At 36.7% G+C, this 23,943-nt stretch overlaps 1 protein-coding gene across 1 annotated transcript; it reads right to left on the reverse strand.

Moving 5' to 3' along the window:
• Nucleotides 1–235: 235 nt before the first annotated feature.
• On the reverse strand, nucleotides 236–23,593 carry NEK5 (NIMA related kinase 5). The gene is made up of 22 exons (XM_031504666.2): nucleotides 23,312–23,593; nucleotides 21,519–21,615; nucleotides 20,063–20,160; nucleotides 18,057–18,140; nucleotides 17,880–17,950; nucleotides 16,634–16,720; nucleotides 15,540–15,594; nucleotides 13,359–13,559; nucleotides 13,194–13,275; nucleotides 11,623–11,759; nucleotides 8,148–8,347; nucleotides 6,804–6,870; nucleotides 6,343–6,462; nucleotides 5,969–6,052; nucleotides 5,766–5,870; nucleotides 4,813–4,893; nucleotides 3,929–3,997; nucleotides 3,051–3,174; nucleotides 2,730–2,855; nucleotides 1,579–1,710; nucleotides 840–954; nucleotides 236–460 (listed from the first exon to the last, which is right to left on the reverse strand). Exons 1-22 carry the CDS (start codon nucleotides 23,426–23,428, stop codon nucleotides 274–276), a joined length of 2,439 nt encoding a protein of 812 aa, XP_031360526.2. The 5' UTR covers nucleotides 23,429–23,593; the 3' UTR covers nucleotides 236–273.
• Nucleotides 23,594–23,943: the final 350 nt, after the last annotated feature.

Raw genomic sequence — 23,943 nt, forward strand, 5'->3', positions numbered from 1 at the left:
TGATTTATCTAGGGAAATAAAATACATTAACTAGGAGAGTCTCTTACATGATACAAAAATGGTTAAATGGAGTACACAGTCTGAAACTTGCTCAAGCAAGACTTCTCAGGTATGTCCAGGTAGTTAAGGATAATAGATGAAACAGCATTTCAGTCTGGATGAGGGTTTTTCAATGTTCAGACATCTGAAAAGTACCCTGATTTGTTTTTCCTTTAAAAAATCATAGCCTTATATTAGTTTTAATTCTTTTTCATGATGTGCATCTACACCAAATTACCCATGATTATTTTCGAAATCATCATCAGATTTTCCAAGTTTGTCAGGTAAAGTGATCTGTTCTTTGTCTGTTTGACCTTTATTTATTGAAAAGCTGTGAGACTCTTCTGCTGGAGAAGTTGACAATTTTTCCAGAGATTCCTCCAGCTCATGTCTGAGTTCATCTTCAGAATCTTCAAAATTTCTGCACAGTAAAACAAGAGAATTATATAAATTAAATAAATACAATTTTACAGCAAGCCTTTCTCCATTCAAGGACTCCTTAAACACTTTGTAAATAATATACAAGTGACACACCTAATGTGAACTGTTTCTCCTGTCTGTCAGATTGTTTACCTATATTTAAAAGGCAAGAGAAAAGAGCTGCAAGGCTATGTTAATATTTCTGCTGTAATTTTTAATGACAGCATTGTCTGTGACAAATTACAGAATTAAAAGTTAAATTAGCAGACTGTAAGGTTTTTTATATTTATGAATTTTTAAGAACACAGAAAAACTTTAGGCAATGCAACCTAAAAAACTGTCCACTTGTGTGAATTTTTCTCCGGATGTGCTTGACTTACGTGTCTTCACCATCTGATCTTGGCTCAAGTCTACCTTCATCAACATCAACAGCAGAGTATATTTCTGAATCATCTTCCTTGTTTTTTTCTGGAGACAACAGAGTAAATCCCCCTTCTGTAAAGAAAGAGAAACTTTCCTTCAGTTATATAGTAGAAAACTATAAAAGTATGTGTAAAGGAATAGTAAATAAATAAATGCTTGAAGTGTTTTGTTGTTGTTCAAATTACAATGTAAATGTCACACTTTTGTTGATGCAAAGTAAATGTAATTTTTAAAACACTGTTACCTTAGGAAAATGGGCTGCAGTGAGGTGAGTTTGAATCAATTACAGTGTCAGCTGTTTCAGCATGGACCCTATTGTAAACTCACCACTGTGATTTAAGTCACCATGTATGTATTTGTATAAATGCTTTTTACAGGGTTCTTCAACCTCAGCAGTTGCAGGGGCTAGCTCCAGGTTTGTGGTACCTACCAGCCTCCTAGCAGTAGTAGCTTTCTCTGTCTACCCAAGAAAAGGTAAGAGTTACATATGAAGGTAACAGCCAGTGAGTAGGACTTTCCCTTTTCCCTGCTTTTGAAAACGGCAACATCCTGGAAGAGGCCTCTCAGTGCTTCAGGGACAGAGCAGAAGATCTGTCCCTGCTTTTCTAGATTACCAACTGCTTCAAAATGTTGTATCTCATCACAGACCCTCTGCCAAGGATAGAAGAAATATTACACTAAAGAAAAGCATCCTACCTTCCTCAAAACAGATAAAAGAATCATCAGACAGCTCTGCTTCTGCTAAGATGCTCAGGAGTGTCTCTGGTGGTGTCTGTTTCCACTGCTTCCTGTTTTCCGGGATGTCTTCAGGCAGAATAACATGGTGAGCTGAAGAACAGCAAGGTTCTCAGGTCACTAAGGCATTACTGTAGCTTGGCACTGTCTTTTGTCAGATTCACACTTCCTGGTCTCAACACTGATTTCTTCCTTTTGTGTAATTCTGGAATCTTTTTTTTTTTTTCCTTTATGGAATACTCCTGATTTTTTATAAGTACTTGATCTGATGGCTAGGGAAAAATGGTCTGGACTACTCATCACTAAAAATGCTTAACACTTGTTATAATACTTAAGTTACTTCTTATTAAACCTGGAATAGGCAGGTGCAGCTTCCCTGAGCAGTCCTTGCTCTAAAATTTGTTGGCTTCTTGGTTTGAAAGAGCTTAAAGTTCCTGTTTCTTTTGTGCCCAGTGGTCTTTCATCTAAGGCAGAATAAACAAAAGGTGGTGTATTAATAATATTCTGCTTTGTCTTTACTATCCATGCAAGCTCTTCAGGTTATTTTTGTGTATCTTGGGTGTGTGGAGTATACTGGAATGCTGGAAGAGCATTATTTGTTTGCAGAAACCAGTCACTGGAGATACTTGTCTGCCTGGGAATGTACACATTGGTACTGTAAGAACCCTAGGGACTTTTCTCAAGTGAAGCATTACCACAGCCACTGCAGGGTGAGGTGGCACTTGTGACAGTGGTGGCACCACCACTGTGTGCAGAGGGAAAATAGAACTCCACCACACTCCAGGACAGTGCTGGCACTCACTGCCCTTGTTCCTGTGTGCCATCAGCTCAAGGCCTGAGAAAGTGGTAATGATTAATTGAATAGATTGGCATTTTGAGCCAGGCCACAGACTGATTCATAAAACACAGTGCTCTTGATAAGTATGAGCAACACAACATGTTTGCAGTGTTAGAAGGGAAAATGACAACTGTTTTCTATGGTTTAACACGTGCAATAACCTCTGCTGTTACAAAGTCCTGCAACTAAAAGCCTGCTGGATCACGTGAACACTCAGGTATGGATGAATTCAGTCTGAATTTTAGGTGCTCACTGAAAGCCAGAACTTTCTCACCAAGTTCATTTCCAGCCATAGTAGGACATGCAGGTGTGACATCAGCACCAGCTAAAAAATTCAGTAGTGTCTGAGGGGCTCCAGGTTGCCAATGTTTTCTGGGTTTTTTCGTATCATGTATGGACTCTAAGGGGAATAAAAAGAAGAGGCAAAAGTTCTTTGGATTTTTTTGTAAAGTACATGTCCGTGTGATTATAATTTTATATGATATAATGAAAGAACTCATGAGATAAACTTGCTATAGCTTGAGTTACTGACTTTACCTAACTCCTATGTAATTTTCAGGATTAATACTCAGCATTGCATTTCCCCAGTAAATACCTTTTGGGTAGTCAGACAGTTTTTCCAAAGCTCTGTCTGTACGATTTTCATAAACTTCCACCAATTTCTCCTTAAGATTCTCACCATCCACAAAAGTTAAAGTTTCATTGAGTTTATCTAATACCTGAAAAAACAATAAGTCGCTCTGGAAACAGTAAACAAATACAGTACAATAGCTAATCCCTTCACATTTTACTGTGTCTGACAGCCAATCTCATGTAGGCACAGCAAAATCGTGTAACAAAAAGTGACGCAGCAGGAATCAGAAGCCACATGGTGATTTGTGCATCAGAGGGCTGCATGGAGCTCCACAGAGATGTGAAACAACAGAATGACAAAGTAGTGCTTTATAATTTAAAATATATATACTAGCAATAATTTTTTTGTTGCTGTTAGAATTCTTTTTTTAAATTATAATATACTAATAAAAATCTTAATAGGTAGCTATTACATGCTGATAAGCCAAAAATATAATTTTACTAAATGAGAACATAATATTGTTGTTCTTGCTTTGTGATACAATACAATACTGTTTAATTTCTGAAAATAAACAGAAATCTACAAATTAAATTTAGCATTTGCAGACTGACTCAGTTTTGAGATAAGTTCTTCCTCTCAAGCCCATTTTAGAAAATTTAAATATCTGCACTCCTTCATTTTTTCCATGTGAAAGACTGACCCAAGTATCACCCAATTTTCTTCTAAGCAATTATCATCTTGTAGAAGAGCAGACATATGCAGCATGACAACAAATCTTCAATAGGAAGCTTCATTATAACAAAGGCAGAGGATGATGGTAATGGAAAAAATCTTAGATTATGGAGCTGTCATGGTTCCAGATTTCTAATGTAAATGCTGTGAATATAACTAAAATATACCTCTGCTTCTTGAGTGCTGTCTTCCTCAGGAAAACATACATCTAAATTAATTTCAAATTTTACTCCTCCCTAAAGAAAATTCACATGTTATTAATTCATTCTAATAAAGAAAAGTATTTAATTAAAAGTACACAGATTATATGGAACTACATATTTGAAAATTATTCTTCTATTGAAAATAACTTATATTTAACAACATTTTTCTTCTGCTTAAGAAGATCAAAGTTGAACACATTGGAATAAAAATAGCCTTAAATATAATCCTTTTCCTTTAGTGATCTTTTAAAATTACAGCATCCACTTTTGATTTTAAGGGCCTTTGATAAATATTTAATTCAAATTGTTGCAATAGGCAGAGTTGGTTCTTACAGCTGGTTGTCAACCAGATTAAAACTAAATACTGTACTTCTTCCATGCAATACTTAATAAAAGACTCTTATTCCACTTCACAGTGATCTTACAGTCAGAAACATTCCTGGTACCTTATGTGCATTTCTAATTCAATTCCCATCTCCTTCTATGATTTAAAAAGCTATATATGGAATCACATTTTATAATAAAATATTTTAAATTAACATTCTGACTTGACTTTACTTAGACTTTGAATAAACATGAGTTCCCATGCACTACTAATGCAGTTTGATATAAGGAGGAGGAGGTAGAGATTGATTACTAGGTGGGAATATCTAAAGGGAATATCCCTCACCTGGTCAGAAAAGCTCATTTATTTTCTTTTGATATAAACATTTAACAGACAGAAAACCAGCACTCTTAATTGACTCTCAAATAACTTCATGTCCAGACCTACCATAGTAACACAGTAATTTGAAATGTACAGATACAGTAAGAAAATTAAAAAAAAATACAACAGTAAAGATGGATACTTTTGTGTTATGCCTCTTTTCTAATACTGTTTGGTCTTGCCTATCCTGGATTCTGACTTGTTTAACATTTTCCTCCATGTCCTGGAAGAAGAGAAAGAAAACCACTTTGAATTACACTCTTTGTAAATGAATATGTGTATACCACATAAAGAAAGCAATTTCTTTAAGTAGCAAATATAATAATGAATTTCCTTTACAAAGATCTTTAAGAATATTCCATTCACTGCCAATTCTGGCTTATCAGGCAAAAAGAAAACCATAAATTCTTGCATAAAGTGCAGTCCTCTGATTTTTCAAAAGCCCATGTTAGAAAGATACAGTACTGTGTCAAGATATAAATAATATATATTTTTATATTTTGTGATCACATGCAAGATGATTCAGACTTATTTCATTCTGAAGAACTTTAGAAGTGACTAAAATCAAGATTTTAGTAGAAACCTATGCCTGTAGAAAGTATAGCCCTGTTTTGCAATGTCTTGTTTTCTGGCAACACCTAAGAATATTTAATTACTGCTTTTATTTATTATGTCTCCTGTAAGAACATGTCAGAGAAAAGCAAAGTAAATAATAGTATACAGCTTATTCTGTGATCTGTGGCAATCAGTGCCTACAGCCTCAGGAGAAACCACAATTTATAGATTTTACTTTTATGCAGTTCCTCCAAAAGATGGAGAGCCCATGAAACAAAGTGGCAGGCCCAAAATCTAATGTTACTTTTTCATTATCATGCATTTCCCATTAAATCACTGGGAATCTAAATTCTATCCTAATTTGGCTGCCTATAACCCACTTTATTTCATCAATTGGTGTGAATTAATTTCAGTAAAAGTCAGCTCCAGGATCACTGAGGAGGATACTACAAATATTGGCAGATTTGTCACAGAGAATGAATCAAAGGCAGTGTGGGACTTGCACAGAAAGATCTATTTAGATGGGGATGGTACTGATACCTGAACTGATTCTTCTTCTGTTTTGGATGTATCTTTGTTTTCAGACTGGTGCTCAGCCTTCCCTTGCCTCAGAAGATAGGTTTTATCTTGTATTTTCTGGTTCTCCTAAGGAATGTTTTTTAAAAATGCTCATTTCAACTCCTAATAAAGTATCTTAGCATAAAAAAATAAATATGTGTACCCATATGTCTGAGCCTTGTTACCTGGAGTACTCCTGCTCTGACTCTGAATTCTTTTATATCACTGTGGTATTCTTCCCGAATTTTCTGCAATTGTTTCAAATACTCCTATTAAAGAACAGTAGGGTAGAATGTTTTTAATAAACCAAATTTAGAAAGATTAAATGTATTTTTATATGTTCATATAAGACAGAAGTATCAGTTTGTTTTCTCTGCCACCCAAAAGCAAAACTATAAAAGTATATTGTTTCTCTGTTAAAATATGGGAAAATAATGGAAAAGAATCAATGACAGAAAAGAGAATCTGATGAAAAAGAATTCTTATGCCAGGAATACTACTGTTAAGGAGTAAAAGAAGAGAGTTTTAGGCAGAGAGTTTAAGGAAGAGATTAATTTACCTGTTCTTTCATTTCATTCTTTCTAGACATGTTTTTCTGATGGTTTTTGAGATACTCTTCCTTTGTTTTTTGCTGCTGTATTTGTTCATGATATGGGTCAGAAGAGGATGGTCGCAGTCCCTGTGGATGTACAAAGGAATCCCAGAGCAAATGAGTTTTCATTTAAAATCCTCTCCATCAGTGCTGACTTAATTCACTCTCCCTGTTCCACTGAAGAACGCAGTAAAGGCAAGTGTACGTTTTTGGAGGAAAAAGTCACAGTAGAATTTTACATTGTTACAGATTTGTATGAGGAAATAAAACCTCAGGATGAGCAGTGCAGAGCAGATCAGGGAATTTGCTAGAGCAAAACCTTCTACCTGACAGTGTTACAGTTTGCTATTCAAAATACACCAGTTCATCTTTGGATTTCCATTCTCCTTGTTTTCCAGATTTTATTCTGTGGTTCAACATTTACCTACCATCTGTTTTTCCACTTTAATCTTGTACTGCTGGGCTTCAAACCGCCTTTGAAGAAATTCTGCAGTCCTGAGAAAAGAAAGCGATGTACATATACTATGTTTTATTTCACAAACTCTGCTACATTGCACAAATAATTCTCCATAGGTTCTACCACATATGACAAACAGAACGTTCTTTGTACTACATGAATATATAAATGTGGATGAAATATACATAAATATGGCACAACAGTAAAATAAGGAAACATTCTTTCCAGGCATTCCCTTTCCTATTACTTCAGTTACTTAAGCCTTTTGAAAAGTGCAGCAAAGCCCTTCCACATTTTATTTAATAAATGGTATTGAAAGGATTAATTAAAACATAATTGATTTCCCTGGTCCTCAAAATGAGTGAAAATTATCATAATGGAGGCTGTATATTCAGCAACCTTTTTATTGTTTTTCTTTGCTGTTCCTATTTTGTGTAGTTTCTAAACTTTTCCTTTGCATTTTTGATATAAAATAACCATCAGTCACTTGTAAGCTCCCTGTTTCCCATTTATTTCATTTACTACCTTGGGAATCCACTTGTGCCACAGAGAGGCAAAACTGAATTGACTCTGTCCTTAAATAGGGCACCAGAAATTCAGGCCAGGAAAGATGTTCTACATCTGAAGATCTGTAACTAAAACGTTCTAAACACTGTTGTTGAGTGAAAATTAATGATTCTGTCAACTTTAAAGGAAAGCTTTGGAAGTATTCAAAATTTATTTCTCAACATTTTCAATGTTCATCTGCATCTAAAATGGCCAGTCACAGAATGGACAGGAAATCTCCTAAGGTTGTACCTCTACTTTGTAACAGAAAAGCTTTGAGGTAAATAAACTGCTAGAGAAAGGGTCTTTATATCTCGAACAGAAATAGAAGCGCTGCATGGGAAAAAAAAAAAAAAAAACCACTTTCATGGCCTGCTCTCACTCTGTTCCCTTCACTGCAGAACTGTTTCTGATCTTTGTATTATTCTCATTCTGGTGTGAAAGACAGACAGTGTTTATCTTCAGTATAATCAGAGTTTCTACAGAAAGCTTACATTTTACTTTTTACCCAGTAAAAGACTAGGCTGAGACTTGGGAGACATTTTGACAATGATATGTCAAACACCAGGTCAATTCAGATGGAATTTCTAGGCGAACAGGAACAGGAATTGTGTTGTTGTGTAACAAACTTATGTAAAAAAAAAAAAAAAATTACCAAAGACAAAGCAGAAGAAGCATTTCCCTAAATCAGCTATGCCAGCATTACTTACTCAGGAAGGCTGATAGCTCAAAATACACAAGGCAGACATAAATAGAGTGACATGTTTACCAGTCGGGTGGTGGAGTTGGAGATGCAACTCGTCCTTTTAGTTTATAATAGTCTTCAACTCTTTGGCTAACATGAGAAAGGTCATAATGTGCATTAGCTTTCCTTTGCACACTGTCAAGCTTCTCATAGTAATGACCATAATCACCATGTACTCTAATGCTTCCTGGCCTTTCTGCCATATTAAATCTGGAGGTCTGTGGCTGAAAATACAATAAAGGATGTTATTTTACATGTACTCATTTGTATCAGCACAAGTTTGAATTAACCTCCTGTACTTCTCCCCAGTCTGAGTTGCATGGTAATACGACTGTCTACGGTACAGTTAGTGTAAGTTTTTCAAATATTTTCAAATATAACCCAGAAACTTCCAGACTTCTCAAGGCTTATGTGATCTCACCATTGCCTCTTCCTTCTCCCCTGTTCCATCAGCTCCTGTCATTAAGCAGCAGCCCACATTGCTGTGATTGAGTCAGCACAAGGCTTTGTACTCTGTAGTGTCCTTCCCTAGAGTCACTTCGTTGTTCAGGAGCCTAAAACACTGAATTATTTCTAGAAGAGCCTCATTTTGACATGTGATAGCAACGGGAACCTGGGATGTAGTTTTGGACAGTACAGGCATTGATGGCTGCTTTCAGGGGAGCACTGTGCTGCTTCATTTCATATCCCTTTGATGACGTGCATGTGGGAGTTGGACTTTAATTTCTCAAAGCCCTTACTGTGATGAAACATCCCTGCATTTCTCCTTTGAGACAAGACCATCATTTCCATTTCTCCTAAGAACAATGGAGAGAAGATGATCACCTAGCTGCCACCACAGGATAGAACTGTGGTCAGACATCCACAAACTCTTCCATTGTGGGAGACTACATGGTGCAAGAGAAAAAAGTTAAATCTTGCTCACTTTCTTACATAAATGTAAATGCATCTAAGTATCACTTTCACAGATGGCAAATATATTAACTATTCCTCCCCATTTTCCTTCATAGATACACTGAAAATAGGCTCGTATACCTGTGGTACAGTCCAGATTACAGTAGAATATAAAATCATATCTGTATAAGAAGAAAGTTTCCAAGTGTCAGCAGAATTTCTGAGGAAGAAGTAACCCCAAGAAGTGTTTATCTCATTCCTCAGTGAAGTAGATTTTACAGTAAGGTTTCCAGAACTATGGCAATCCCAAGCAGTAGGGAGAACAAATTAGGCTATGCAAATAAATGCCAGGGGACTGAGAACTGTGACTAGTGAAGCAGGCACCAGGAAATCATGCTTGACCAACTCACTAACATTCTACAATTAAATGATTGGCTTGACAGACAAGGGGAGAGCAAGGGGACATTTCCTATTAGGCAACTGCCTTCACGGAGGCGTTTGACACTGTCTGCCATAAAATCCTCATAAAGAAGCTGATGAATTGAGGGCAGGATGAGCAGGCAGGTGAAATTGCTTGAAAAGTGGCCCAGAGGGTAGTGATCACAGGGTGAAGCACAGTTGAAGGCCAGTAACTAGAGTTCAACATCTTCACTAATGATTTAGATCACAGGACAGAGGGGGCAGAGTGCACTCTCAGCAGGTTTGCTGATAACCCAAACTGGGAGGAGTGGCTGATACACCAGAGGGTTGTACTGCCATCCAAAAGGACCACAAAAGGCTGGAGAAATGGGATGACAGAAACTTCATGGAGTTCAGCAATGGGAGTGCAAAGTCCTACACCCTGCACCAGTATATGCTGGGAGCCATCCAGCTGGGAAGCAGCCTGGCAGAGAAGAAGGGGGGCCTAGTGGACAGCAAGTTGACCATTAGCCAACAATGTGCCCTTGCTGAAAAGGTGAATGACATCCTGGCCTGCATTGGCAAAAGTATTTCCAGCAGGTCAAAGGAGGTGATCTTTTTGCAATAGCACTTGTGAGGCCACACATGAAGCGTTGTGTCTAATTCTGAGCTCTCCAGAGCTCAGAGAGACAGTTACAAACTTGAAAAAGTCCAGTGAAAGGCCTGGAGCATTATTCCTATGAGGAAAGGCTAAAAGAGCTCAAAGAGCTCAGAATGTTTAGCCTGAAGATGGGATCTTATCAATGGTTGTAGCTGCTTGAAGGGAGGGTGCAAAGAAAATGGAGTCAGACTTTCTTTCCACTGGTACCTAGTGACAGAACCAGAGGCAATGGGCACAAATTCAAACACAGAAGGTTCCTCTGAACATCAGAAAATATATTTTTCACTGTGAGGGAGGGTGATTCAGGGTGAGGCACAGGTTTCCCAAATAGGATTTAGAGTCTCCATCTTTGGACATATTCATCAGCCAACTAGACATAGTCCTGGACAATAGTCCTGGACAACTGGATCTAACCCTTCCTGGATCTGACCCTTCCTGAGCAGGGGTGTGGACAAGGTGATGATCAGAAGTCCTTTTCGACCTCAGTCATTCTGTGATTCTGTGAATCCTGAAGCAACATCTTCAAAGTATGTCACTATGCAAGTGTCCCTGAAACCCTACACAGTGTTTATTTGGATGTTGAAAGAATGTGGAAATGTTCCCAGTGTAGGTCACAACACTGTGGACAAAATTCTGCCTTTGATTATAGCAGTGCACAGTGAAAGGAAATCACCGTTCCAACTCAATCCATCTCTGGATTTGCATTGGCACAAATGTAACCGTGAGGAAAACCAAGTCCTGTGTTCCACATTGAGCCACTATTAGTCATAGTGTTAGTGATGTCTTGATGGGTACAGTTCTAGGAATTCCACAATCCCTATCAGCAGTTAAGCTCATGTAACTGCAGTGTGCAGATCTGGGGGCTCCCAGATCCTAAATGTGCTGTGCTTATGTTCACCAGTATTCAAGGTACTACTGCATGCTCTTAAAGATACAACACAAATGTGTGCAGTGATGCTAAGAAAGAAGCTGGGCATAGCATACAGGTGATACCCTGCCTGAGGAAAGGAGGGGGTGGAAAACAAGCGAGAGACAAAGTGGTTGTGAAAAACTAGGCTTGCAGTTGGGAGAAGGCTGTCAGTAACAAGTATCTGAGGCAATGACAGTGAGTGCTGGTGATTTTGCCCATTAATGAGCTGTCAGAAGGGTTGAAGTAAAGGATCAGTGTATTTGCTTCTATAGCAAAAAATGCAAACACAGAGCTTATTTGCCTTTGTGCAAATATAAATGCTAAGCATGCCTAAATCCTTTTGTTTCGAAGGACCATACCAAAGCAGCATAGATTCAGTATTTCCCATTTAGGCTTTCAAAACATCTCTTCTGAGGATTCAGGCACGTTTAACTGTCTAGACCAAACTAGCCTCTACTGTCTTAGCATCGGCATTAAGCTAAATACACATCTTAATGTCTTAAGCCTTTTAAAGTAATTTTTTTAAGTGCAGGCATTTGCTTTCTGAAAATTATATGTGTGTGTGTGTGTGTGTGTATAAATATATGTATGTGTGCATATATATATATATATATGAGAATGTGGATACACAGTACCTGAATAATAGATTGTTGTACTCTTGAAGGAGGCTTCCATGCATTTCTTTGAAATAATTCTTGTTTCTTGAAAGGCATCACAATTCCAGATTCTGGAGAAACTGGGTCCTGGACTCTTGTTTTCTGAAGTTTATATGCTTTTTAACAATAAGAGATTTTAAAATTGCATTCTGTGCTCTCTACATGATTAACGATCATGTGGTTGCAAACCATAGTAGGTTGCCCACACCTAAAACTGACAGGTTGGGTTAGTAAACATTCCTTACATCCTTTCACCATCATCACCACACCTCACAGCATACCACACATAGTTTTGCACAGCACACTGAATAAGAGGGAGACCTTTAAAACTGGAGTGTTGATTTCATGCTAGTTCCAAGAACAGAAAACAGGAGGTCTAATTCACAGGCTCTGGGCACTTCTGCTCAGGCATTCCCTTTCTAAAGCAGGCCCTCCATGCTCTACAAATCACTAGACAATGTTGTAGTACCTGGGAAATTTGAAAAGAAAGGCTGAAAAGTGAAAAAATTACCTTACCAGTTTTCCATGTAGGACAATACAAGTACAGACAATTCCAGTTTGGTCAGTTAGTATTTTGCAAATATCTTAGATGCAGTAATGAAAAGCAATGTCCTTTCTTGGGTTAAGTAGTTTTGAAGTGAGTTTTAAACCTTTCATGAGTATTGACTGTTAGAGTATCATGTTTGGGAGATAAAATATATTAAAACTATGATTAAATGATGAGAGATTTTAAGTGCTTAAGTTATTTAGTTGTTTAGGCTTCTGTCCAAATGGCATTGTTTGTGTGGGCAGAGAAGCCTCATAGAAAGTAATTTTCAAACAGGGGAACAGGGGGAGGAGGGGAGTCCAATGTATTTTTAAGTAACTACACAGGTTATTTTCACAGAACTGATTTAACATCCCAAAGATAAATTTGAAGACTTATTGTGATATAATGAAGAATATAGAATTAGAACAAAGTTACACTGTCAGAAACACGCCAGATATTCAATAGTTCATAGACTTACATTTAGTCTCATTCATGTTTTCTTATAAACTGCATACATAATCTGGTCTACAAATGGGCACTACATCAAAATAGAGTTCACTGTCTCACAATTTAATAAAATTTATGAGACTTTGGAAAACACTTTTTTATTGTTTCGTAAAATACTATGGAACATGTTTTGCAAGATTTACACTTTTTTCACACAGTAAGGATGTTTTTCATGTGATGGACACAAACTAGACCAAAGCCTCTCACTTTTGGAAATTCTATTTTTCAAAGAACTAAGATTAATGTTTCAGCACTTTCCTATGGCAGCTCTTCTAGATGACTGTAGCTGATGAGCTAATGTCAAAGCTATCTTTCCCTGAACAGGACAGCAGTGCATTGTCTGGGTGAAAGGTTCTGCTGCTGCAGTTCTCTCCTCTATTTACTTTTAGCTTTGGGTGAAACCCTTCATCCAAATGTGCAGGAAAGACTGCTGGAGAAAGTTACAGCCAACAGTTGTATCATAACTAACAAATGTTACTGTAGAACTAATGATACATAATATTATCATCATTACCTTGTATCTGCTTGGCTCTAGAGTGGGATGCTGAAGGCCTTTTTCTATGTTTCACAGAGTGACTGAGTTCTTCCTGTGCTACCTATCAGAAAAAACAATATCTGACAGAACTGCGTATGCTACTTTCATTCTTGCTTTCTCTCAGCAGGCTGCACAGTCACTCACCTCAGGGGGCAGATACCTGAGAACAAGTTTCTGCAAGAAGGGCTTCTTTAGAATAGAATTGATGGATGGTCGATCTCTCGGAGATATTTTAAACAACTGGGAAATTAATATCCTCAGGTCATAGGAATAGTTAGGAGACACTGGTTGAAAACGTCCTCTGCAAATCTTCAGCACCAGTTCATGCAAACTATTGCCTTGAAACTTAATTAGGGAAAACAATGAAAAGTGGACAGTAAGTATTTCTGGTTCAGAATGATGGACTAGACACCCCAACTTGAAAACAGGAACTTGCTGACACAGTCATATAATGGTTTGGGCTGGAAGGGACCTCAAAGATCATCTCATTCCAGCCTCCTTGCCATGGGCAGGGACACCTTCCACTAGACCAGGCTGCTCAGAGCCCCATCCAGCCTGGCCTTGAACACATCAGGGATGGGACATCCGCAGCTTCTCTGGGCAACCTGTGCCAGCGCCTCATCACCCTCACAGTAAAGAATTTCTTCCTAATATCTACATTTACCATCTTTCAGTTTAAAGTAATTCTCCCTTGTCCTACCATCACATACCTTTGTCAAAAGTCCTTCTTCATCTCTTTCAGGCCCCCTTTAGCCACAGGAAAACTGCTCTAAGTCTCCCTGGACCCTTCTCCAGGCTGAACAACCCCAGCTCTCTAAGCCTGTCTTTGTAGGGGAGGTGCTTCAGCCCTCTGATCATTTTTGTGGCCCTCCTCTGGGCTCATTCCATGTCCTTCCTTTTCTGGGGGCTGCAGAGCTGGATGCAGCACTCCAGACGGGGTCTCACAGAGAGGAGTAGAGGGGAGAAGCCCCAGCTGTGGAATTCTTCCACAAATCCTTCCTTGCTAGCCATGGTTTTCTGCAGAAAATTAATATAACCACACTCTGATTGTGTTTTCTGGTTACGTTCTCCTGGTTTCAGCTGCACAACTAAAAGGTCTAATGACTTGTACCTGGAAGAGTTTTTTCACCCTCTGCTGTCAGACAGTAATACAGAAGCACGTTTTTCCAGAATGAAACATGTGTTTTGCCAAAAGCTATTCAACAGAGATCTACATACATATTGTCTTCACAGGGTTCCCCCTTCAAAACCTCACTTCACCCAAAAACCTCTGCATTCTGTGCTCCCTCCAGAATGAAGATACAATCCTGATCTTTTAACAAGTGATGCAAATCACATAATTCAGCCCTCTCAGTTCACTATATCTCTTAAGAGGCCAGCACCAATATAGATTTTAGGACCTTAGGCAAAAAAAGACCAAGTTCTTTCTATTTATGTGGCTATTTTGAAGGTGGTATAATTGAATTTACCTTATCTTCACTTTAATTTCCTGTCTACATGTGCATTGAGTCACTGCCCTCACACTGAAACAGTGGGCAGCAATACAGAATAAAACACCACCTGATATTCATACAAAGTAATGTCTCATATTTTGCCACTTTGTGAAATCAGCAGTTTTCCTCAGCAGTATTCTCCTTGCTCCTAGCTCAGCACAATTGCTGTATTAGTCCTGCTTTACCTTCTCCCACATCCAAGCTCAGCAAAAAGTAAACATCTGCTGGTCCCAGGAATCTGATCCTTTTCCTGTTGTCAAGATTAGTTTCTGCTGTGTTCCCTTTTCCATATAATAGTCAAAGGCTGAGGATTACCTGAGGCTCAGATCAGGCTGAGGACAACACAACTTCCTGAAGATGCTATCTCAGTTATTTTCTGACATAAATGTGCTTTCAAACAAAATACATTTCCTTTAGGAAAATTCTTCCAGAGACTCAAACCATCTTCTGGGGAAATGTGGGGTTTAGGTTCTTTAATAAGTATAGGCTGGTATTTTCAAAAATAAATGAGTAAAATTATATACCTAAGCCTAACCTTGTTTCCATTGTTCATCTTTATTGAAAAAGTTTAGTAATTTTTAAAGAGCAAATCTATGTTCAAAGTACATGCTCATGTAAGTTATAGGAATACAACATAATACTTTTTATTTTATTATGCACAAAACAGATACAATACAAAAAGTTAAATACTAGCAATCATTCTTTAATATCAATAAATAAGATTAAAATAACTCTTGTAGCTGACTGTGAATACTATTACTACTACAGGCTTTGCAAGGTGACCACTATATTTTCTAATAATATGATAATGAGCTGATTGTACAGTACTTACAGGATGCTTTAGTGCACATAGCTCATAAAGCACACAGCCAAGAGACCAAATATCTCTGTGAACAAGAAGTAATTAAGGTTTTAGTGAAAAGTCTCTAATAGTTTCATCCATGTAATCAGTACCTGTTCTCAGCTCCCAAATTTATTACCATTATTCTGTCATAGACTGGTGCAAAATTTTTTTTTCTTAAGATGCGCTAAAAAAAACAAACCCTAGAAATTTATTTTTAGTTGTGGCACCAATGTTTCTATGGTATCTAATTAGGTTTTATCATTGCAATTGGAAAAGGCATACGATACAGGAAGGCTGCTTAATACTTCTAGCAGAGTGAAGGACAAAGCTGATCTGACAGCTGAGGAGACAATACAAGAGTAAACTTCTCTGAATAGCACCTGGGAGCTGAGATGCTACTCTGAGCTCCTGAACATTTGGTGTTGATCACATTCCACACATGGAGAAGGGGGTCTAGGCCCACACACTTCCTGACTTTGTAGTGCTTCTGATCTGGTATTTCATGGTAAGCCTCAGACCTATTTGTCTTTCCTGCAACTGGCTACTGCAAATTTCCAAAGCATCCAAACTAGCAGCTTTCATTTTAGTATGTTTTTATAAATAATAAACGAATGTATCAAAAATTCATGAACTTGGAACTGTAAAGATGCATTGGTTATTACAGCTTGGAAATGAGATACATTTGGCATTTGATGAAGAAGCAGATTAAGCAAAGGGGAAAAATACTGGTTTACATTTCCCACCACTATTAACAAGAAGTATCAAAAGAGAGTTTAAAGTATTTTTATAAAGCCAGAATTTATAATTATATTAAGCCTGTAGATTAATCACAGCAAAGTCATGATTGCTATATTTCGGACATTGTTAGTCAAAATACTACTGACATTGATGTATACTATAAGGTAGTTGTTGTGTACAATGATGCATCTAGTCATTGTACACAATAATACAAAACTTCACAAAGGGTGACTGTGAGAAAATCCCATGCTCTGCACAAATACTGATTTAAACCATATTACTAAAATGAGTTCTTTCATGCCTGCACATCCTCACATACGTAGGAAGGAAAGACAGAGACTTACGTTTTGTTGTTGTATGGTCGATTTTCACATATCTCAGGTGAAAGGTAATAGGGGGTCCCTACACAGGTATGGGCAAATTCTGTAGTACTAATGAAACACAATTAACAGAAAGGCTTACTCTCTGAAACAGCTGACAAATAACTGAACTAGAGACTTCTCTGCCACAGGTTAAAAAACGGGGGACATTTACTTCTGCTCTCCAAATACATGAATAATGGAACACACCATGAAAAACTACAGCATTCCCAGCTCTGTGTAAAATGAGCCACTATTTGAAGTGGCTTTCCACTTCAATGGAAAGCACAGCAATTCCCTGTCCTCATCTTGGCCCATGAGCCTTTAATTTTATTTTCTCTCTTCTGAAGAGGTAGTAACAGAGCTTTTGTTGACACCTGACATCCAGACAGTGTCAATTCACCACAGAAACTTAATTCACTGGTTACAGGAGAAAAAGTACTGCCAAGCTCCAATTATATTGTTGTATATACTTATTACATGTTTTTTAAATGTATGTCTTGGACATTCAAATTCTGAGGTGTACTTCCCATCTGCTGGGTCCTGTTCTCCTGTGCAATCCTTCTCCTAAGTAATCCTTAAAGCAACTATGCCCAGAATATTTCCAAAGGAAGACACTTTGGGCATCAGTAGTTTACATGCTGAGAGCTGAGTTCTGTCAAAGATAATCAAAATGCACAGCAAGAGATCAAATCTAAGCATTTTCCTGTTGTTATCATGCACCCTGGCATGTTTTGGCCATACCTGGCTGCTTCACAGGATAGGCCAACCTTGTCCCCAGAGTCATTAAAGATAAAGCCTCCCTTTTTGGGAGAACAATACAGATTAAAGGCCAGCTGTGCTATGTTCTCAGGCCCAGGTGGTCATTCTGGGTATTTTTAAAAAATTAACATAGGCTTTGTCTTGGAAGACACACAATATATGTCCAAACTCTGTTCCTTTACTCTCTCTTTAGTTTTAAATGCTCTTTACTTTTGTTTTAACGAGGTAGCAGAAGTTACTACCAACAGTTGCATGAGTAGGAACCGTGTCTCCAGAAACAGATCTGTGGTTCAATGCAGAATGGCATGTTTTAGGATGACAGGAGAAAACATAGTGCCAGACCCTTTGTATCCCAGACCCCTTCAGCAAGTACAATCCACAAAAAATTTGCATGTTCAGGCTGCATTCTGGACATTCACAAACAGTTCTGTTTGGTGCAGGTCACAGACTGATTAAAAACCAAGCTTACCTGTTCAACTGTCTTGCTATGCCAAAGTCCCCAAGCTTTGCTACCTTTCCATTATTGCTAAGAAAAATGTTCTGCAAATAAACCCAAAAATAGTATGTGACAATGAAAGCTGGCAGGCCTTCTCAAGCATATGTTTCATGGACAAAATAACCCCCTCTCCAGTACTGGCTTTACTACCTGTGCTTTTACATCTCTGTGCAAAATCTTCTTGTCATGAATATGCTTCAAGCCCAAGGAGATCTGCACAAACCAACTGAGAACCTGCAATGAAATTTACAGAGGTAGACACCTATGAATTTGTGTGACTATAATGGGGCATCTTACTGAAATATTTAAAACAAAGACAACAACAAAAACCTAAAATATATAGAACATACACAATGTGAAACAGTAAAAAAGGTATTTTTAAAGTTAATGCCATAGACTTTTCCTTTCCATTTAAAGCTATCACTAAACTAAATGAATATAGATACCTACCCTACTTCCCTTATCACCATCAAGTTTTCCCTGACTGTGCCAGGACACGCACTTGAATAAGGACTGAAGAATCATACCAAAGGAAAGTAAGAATAATAGACCTTCTTTAAGAAGTGAGGAAATGCAAATAACTAAGACTGAATTGGGAAGTGGCTTCTTAATCCTCCGTGATGGAAGTCATACCACCCAGGTGTAGTACTTGTAGTCCTACTAAATATGAAAAAAAAAAAAAAGAGAAAAAGGATGAAGGACTGAAATGTGGTGAAAGAAGTGAGCCATGAAGAAACCTGCTCAATAAGTAAGTGCATGTGTTTATCCTTTATCCTTGGCCCAGTACAGTTTGAAACGGATATTTAACTTCCAATAAACATACATCTTCTTAAATAAGGGCCTTTGGACTAAATTCAGAAGCAGAACTACAACCTGCTGATATGCTTCTCTATATAGGAAAACTCATGCACATGAAAGACTTGGATTCAAGCAATAATCTTCTATTTAGCAATGCTTGACATTAAATGGATAATTTCCTGATTAGAGCCGATGCCACAAATGAGGCTTTCTCAGAAGTACATTTGAAAATATAAAGATATTTTAACACTATTATGTTAAACTGGGAAACTCTGCTTTCATTTCTTTCATCAGCAGATAGTACCTTTAGTTTCTATAATTCATTCTTCTGTCTGTATTTCTTTCGCCTTGCTTTGGATACGTATTATTCTGTGACATTGTCAAGGGATTTGTGTGTTGGTTCTCTCCTTTCATGATCTGTGGGTTTGTCTTCTCTTTATTTTCTTTCATGTTCTCTCTGCCTTAAGTATGACTCCCTATAGGATCTTAAAATTCATTATTACTGAACCAGTAATTAACTTTCAACTGACTTCTCCACCAAGGAGTTCCTCTTTTACTACTAAAGCAAAAAGAAAAGTCACAATACTTTTTTTTATCTTCAATGTTATGCCTTAGAGTATATTTCCACTAGCAGGCTGTAGAGTATCTACCTGGCTTCTAAGCAAAATTTTATTGTTCCTGCAAAAGTAGATTTTATTTATAACTAAATAACCCCAGAGTTCAGTCCACTAATTCCTACATAAAGACAATTTCCTTCAGAAAGCTATGAGTTAGTAAAAAAATAAAGGAGTAAGTAAGCAACAGTGGGAAATTCTACTTCTGTGAATTGCAACACTTTTCATATTCACCTGTTTACAAAACAAAATATACATGAACATGGCCCAAAAGCAGTCAGATATCTGGGCTTGTTTCTCTGTGCTGGTTTAACAATTTAAATGGCATCAGAGAAGTTTTGACTAAAATGAAATGAATGAGAGATTTACCACAGACTTCAGTATAAAGGAGGATATGCCATGATGCAAATAGCACCAACAAATCAAGAATTTGTATATAATACATCCTCCCCATGATTAAAAAGCACTATTTAAAAGAAAGTCTTCATGGTTTAATGGGCATATTACTAATGTAAAGAAAAAGTACATCTATGATGCAAAGAGCAATAAGAGGAAGGGGGTGTTAAAAAAGTCATCATCATACTGCTAATGAATTAATTTCAGATCTTAAAGAGTGCTAAAAAAACCTTCCTACACTCCAAGTAAAATTACCATAGTTTTCTTTAAAAGTTCAGTTATTATTGAATTATTCAAACCATGTGTTTCATATAATATGTTCTTCCCTCTAAAGAAAATGTCTTTCACCTGGTCCTCATCAAACAGCACTCCATGCTGCATATTTATCCTCTTCATTAAATCTCCACCATCACAGTATTCCATCACAATATATAGGTTGTTATTTTCTGAAAGGAAAAGCATAATTTTGCCTTCATTCCTGTATTATTCATCAACACAGCAACAATTTATTTTTATTTTTACAGTCTTTCTTTGAAAAGGTAACAGCTAACCTCTACCTACTCCTCCATTTCAAAGACTGAGAACAAATGGATACTTCCAGTGAAACCTGATGCAAAAATTAGATGTGAAAATGTATTTAAATGGAGATTCAGCAAAATACTAAATACATGAGGAAATCCACAAGAGACCCCACTGAGAGGTGTTCTTATAGGAAACTTAGCAGAATGCTTCAAAGGTCAGGTTTTTTGCCAATAACAAAGTATGCAGTAAGGCTTAGGGAAAATGTTAAAAGTAGATAATATTCCAAAAAGCAAAAATAAACAGCAGGGCCTGCTTAATAGAAAAATTCAAATTATTCTTACCTCTCTGGGATTAGAAGACTATCTGATTTACATGTTCCCTAAAACATTTACAGTCCTGGTCACAGAGAACAATTTGAACAGAAGCTGCAACTACAGCTTTTATTACATAAGGAACTGCTTATGGCAGATGTCAGAGAAAAAATAAATACAGGGAATTAGCTTTCATGGTGAATAGAATTCCTTTTATCTCTTTCAGGCCTGAAGAATTCTTTATCTTTGAGTGACAATTCAAGATACATCTGAAGAAAAAAGGTTAGCACAGCATTATGAGATTGATATTGGATCACTGGAAAGACAGTCCTATATCAAGGTATGAAATACCAATACTGTTTTTACATTCCAGATGCTGAAAGATATTTTCATATGGACTAACAGATTGCATTTCTATTTAATGGCCTCTTTTTGTGCTTGCCTGTTTTGTCTGTGTGTATGTATATGCATACATAAGTATGTGTGTATGCATATATGATGTATATATTATAATCATATAATGTCATATGTATGTTATGTGGATAAACAAAACATGAGGAACCCAAGGTTAGATCAGATGAAATGATTGCTTTATTTCTTGCCTATTTCATTAGCCTTTTGTCCTATTTGATTGGCCTGTTCCTTGCTATAATCAAAAGCTCTCTACTATTGAAACTCCTAGAAAATCCCCAATAAACTCTGGACTCCCATAAAAAATCAAGACTAAAGTTCAACTTGGACAGTACAGACACCTCAGGATTTAGGATTCATGCCAAGTACCCACTCACACATGTGAAAAACGCAAGTGATGCCTGAATTTGATGCCTCGTGTCATTTCTTGGAGTTGAGACCTTTTCCCATGTTTAAGTAAGGCATTAGGGACAGGGCTAGGGGTGCTCAACACTAACAAGGTAGGTTTTCTGCCTTCCACTCCTTTCACCACAATTAAAACAGAAATGTTGAAAGTAAACCTTGCAAAGAAGCATAGAAGGTTACAATGTTTGCATGTTTCATCTTGGCCAGCAGAATTACTTCTTTCTCAGAGGCTTCTTTTTCTTTCACAGGCATCTACAAATAATTAAGAAAGTAAATGCTAGCAATGATATATTTAACCCTTTTCAAAAATAGTTACATCATTACCAAACTATTCTTACTAATACAAAATACCATGTACCAAGACAATGTAGAAATATTACAAAATATGATGTATCTACAACATTTAAAAAAAAATTGAAGTGTATGTTTGAAAGTGTATTGAAACATTGCTAAAGTCAAACCCAATTTCAACATTTTACAAACAGGCAAATGTATGCCTTTAAACAAGTTAAAGAATTTAAACGCTAAAGTTAAAGAATTCCCTTAAGAATTTGAAGAGTATGGATGTAGATGACTCTGTAATGCTAATAGGGATGATGTCAAAAGATCAAAGAAAAAGAATAAAAAATCCTTCATTTTACTGCTATGTTACAAAAGTTACTTGTTCTTGTAACATTTCAGGCAAACTCCTTGCCCTGTTACATTAATGGAAAACTAATATTTACTTTATTATGATGATATTTCCATCAGTACTACCTAAAAATTAATTTATCTGAGTGTCTATCCTTCAAAATGTCCTCTTGTAATGTACTGTAACCCTCATTCTTAAGAAATATTTTTGAAATGTAATCCTTAAAGATTCAAAAATCAGAAACTGAATAAAACATACTCTACACTATTAAAAAGAAAAATCTTTTGACTCCAAAGTAGCAATTTTCTGTCTCCAGCTTCTGATTCTTGAACAAGTGGGGTTCACAGTAACATTTCATTAAAAGCCATTCTTCTAGTTGTACATCAAAATCTAAGATTAGAAATGCATGGGCTTTATTGGTCACGAGCAGAGAGAGAAGCTATTCATTTTTTCATTTAGCTGTCATTACTCATGAGCTTTTCCAGGTTTGAATCTGGAAGACATAAGCCCTTTCTAGAACTCATTCTTCTATTGTAATTGTCTAATATATTAGAAATTCACTGGGGTGGCCCAGAATAGCAACAGACCTGTCAAAAGCATGTAGGCACTCATTGAAATTGACTGTTAAAACCCCTGTATTGAAATCACTGAGATGTTAAATGCCTTTATGGAACCAGATCCAGCTGTAGTGTTCTCCCAACACTCTAAGGTGCCTCTACAGTCAGTGGGAAGGAAGGCAGAAGTTTCGTGGCCCAAATGAGCTCATTCTAAATCAGAAATTGAAGTCACATGTGACCAACAGGTTCCTTAAAAGACTTAATTCTCTTGTTCTCCTTGTAAGGGGCTGACAGCAACAGAATACAAACTTAAAATCAGATGAGATTAATTGAACTGCCATAAACATAAATAAGAATTGGAAAGACTCCATTGTGAATTACTCATGAGCAAAAATATGGATATAGGAAACAAGGAAATTAAAAAGCTTAGAGAAATTTACCACAGAATTGTGGTTTGCTACTTTAGTGGCAATATTTTCATTGCAGTTTAATCAACTATTACAGAATTTGAATTAGGCAGAAAGATGCTTTGAAAAGAAAAAAAATGCAGTAAAGGGCAAAGACTTTTATCAAAATACCAAAATATGTATTTCATCTATGCTTTTAAAATAATAAATTTGCAAAGGATACAGTCTTTGGAAAGCTTAGCTCTATATAATTGAGATGGAACTACAAAGGAGAAAAAAAATAACCTATGTTCATACCTACCTAAATGCAAGTAGCACAATCTGGTAAATATAATTCAGGTTTTGTTGTTTACCTTAGTTAAATTAATCTCTTTGATAACACATGGCTCATTATCCATTTTTCCTTTTGCCAAGAATATTTTGCCAAAAGATCCTTCTCCAATTTGTTTAATGAGTTCGTATTTATCCATGATGTATTTTTCTTAGAGCAATGGCTAAAATAAAAATTCCCCAAATTAGTATTGCACATAGTACTTTAACATTTGAGTTGGTGCTACTGAAATAGGCACTACTTTTTAGGACTGTCATTTTTATTACTTTTTATAACATTACTGCTGTTGATTCTTCCTAAAAATATCATGTCCTGGAAGTATGCAAATTATTGCAGATTTTAACTTTTAATAAGCAGAAAGTTTATGAGTGTCTCATAACGAAAAGCATAGTGTACCCTAAAGTTAATGTTTGGGAAGGAAGTACAGAGTACTGCCTAGGATTATAAAAAGTAGAAGTAAAGAAGTACAGAGCACTGTGTATGATTTTATAAAATGCGTCATTATTTTGTGAATGGAACAATACTGTGTAATTGATCTTTTAATGGAAAAAAATATATTCTATATTGATTTAGTTAATACTAGCGTGATCTAAAGTTGTCCGTTGGATCACACCAGTATAGTGTGATCACATTAGTACAGCCAGATCTCACAAA

Source organism: Lonchura striata, chromosome 2 (genome assembly GCF_046129695.1).
Source record: "Lonchura striata isolate bLonStr1 chromosome 2, bLonStr1.mat, whole genome shotgun sequence".
Classification (NCBI taxonomy): Eukaryota; Metazoa; Chordata; class Aves; order Passeriformes; family Estrildidae; genus Lonchura; species Lonchura striata.

Coding starts and splice junctions, on each gene's coding strand:
- NEK5 (XM_031504666.2), bottom strand. CDS start 23,428: ATGGATAAATACGAACTCATTAAACAAATTGGAGAAGGATCTTTTGGC. Junction 6,053..6,342: donor AGAATGAAATGAAAGAACAG/GTAAATTAATCT, acceptor GTTCTTTAATAG/GAGTATTTGAAACAATTGCA. Junction 5,871..5,968: donor TCAGAGCAGGAGTACTCCAG/GTAACAAGGCTC, acceptor AACATTCCTTAG/GAGAACCAGAAAATACAAGA.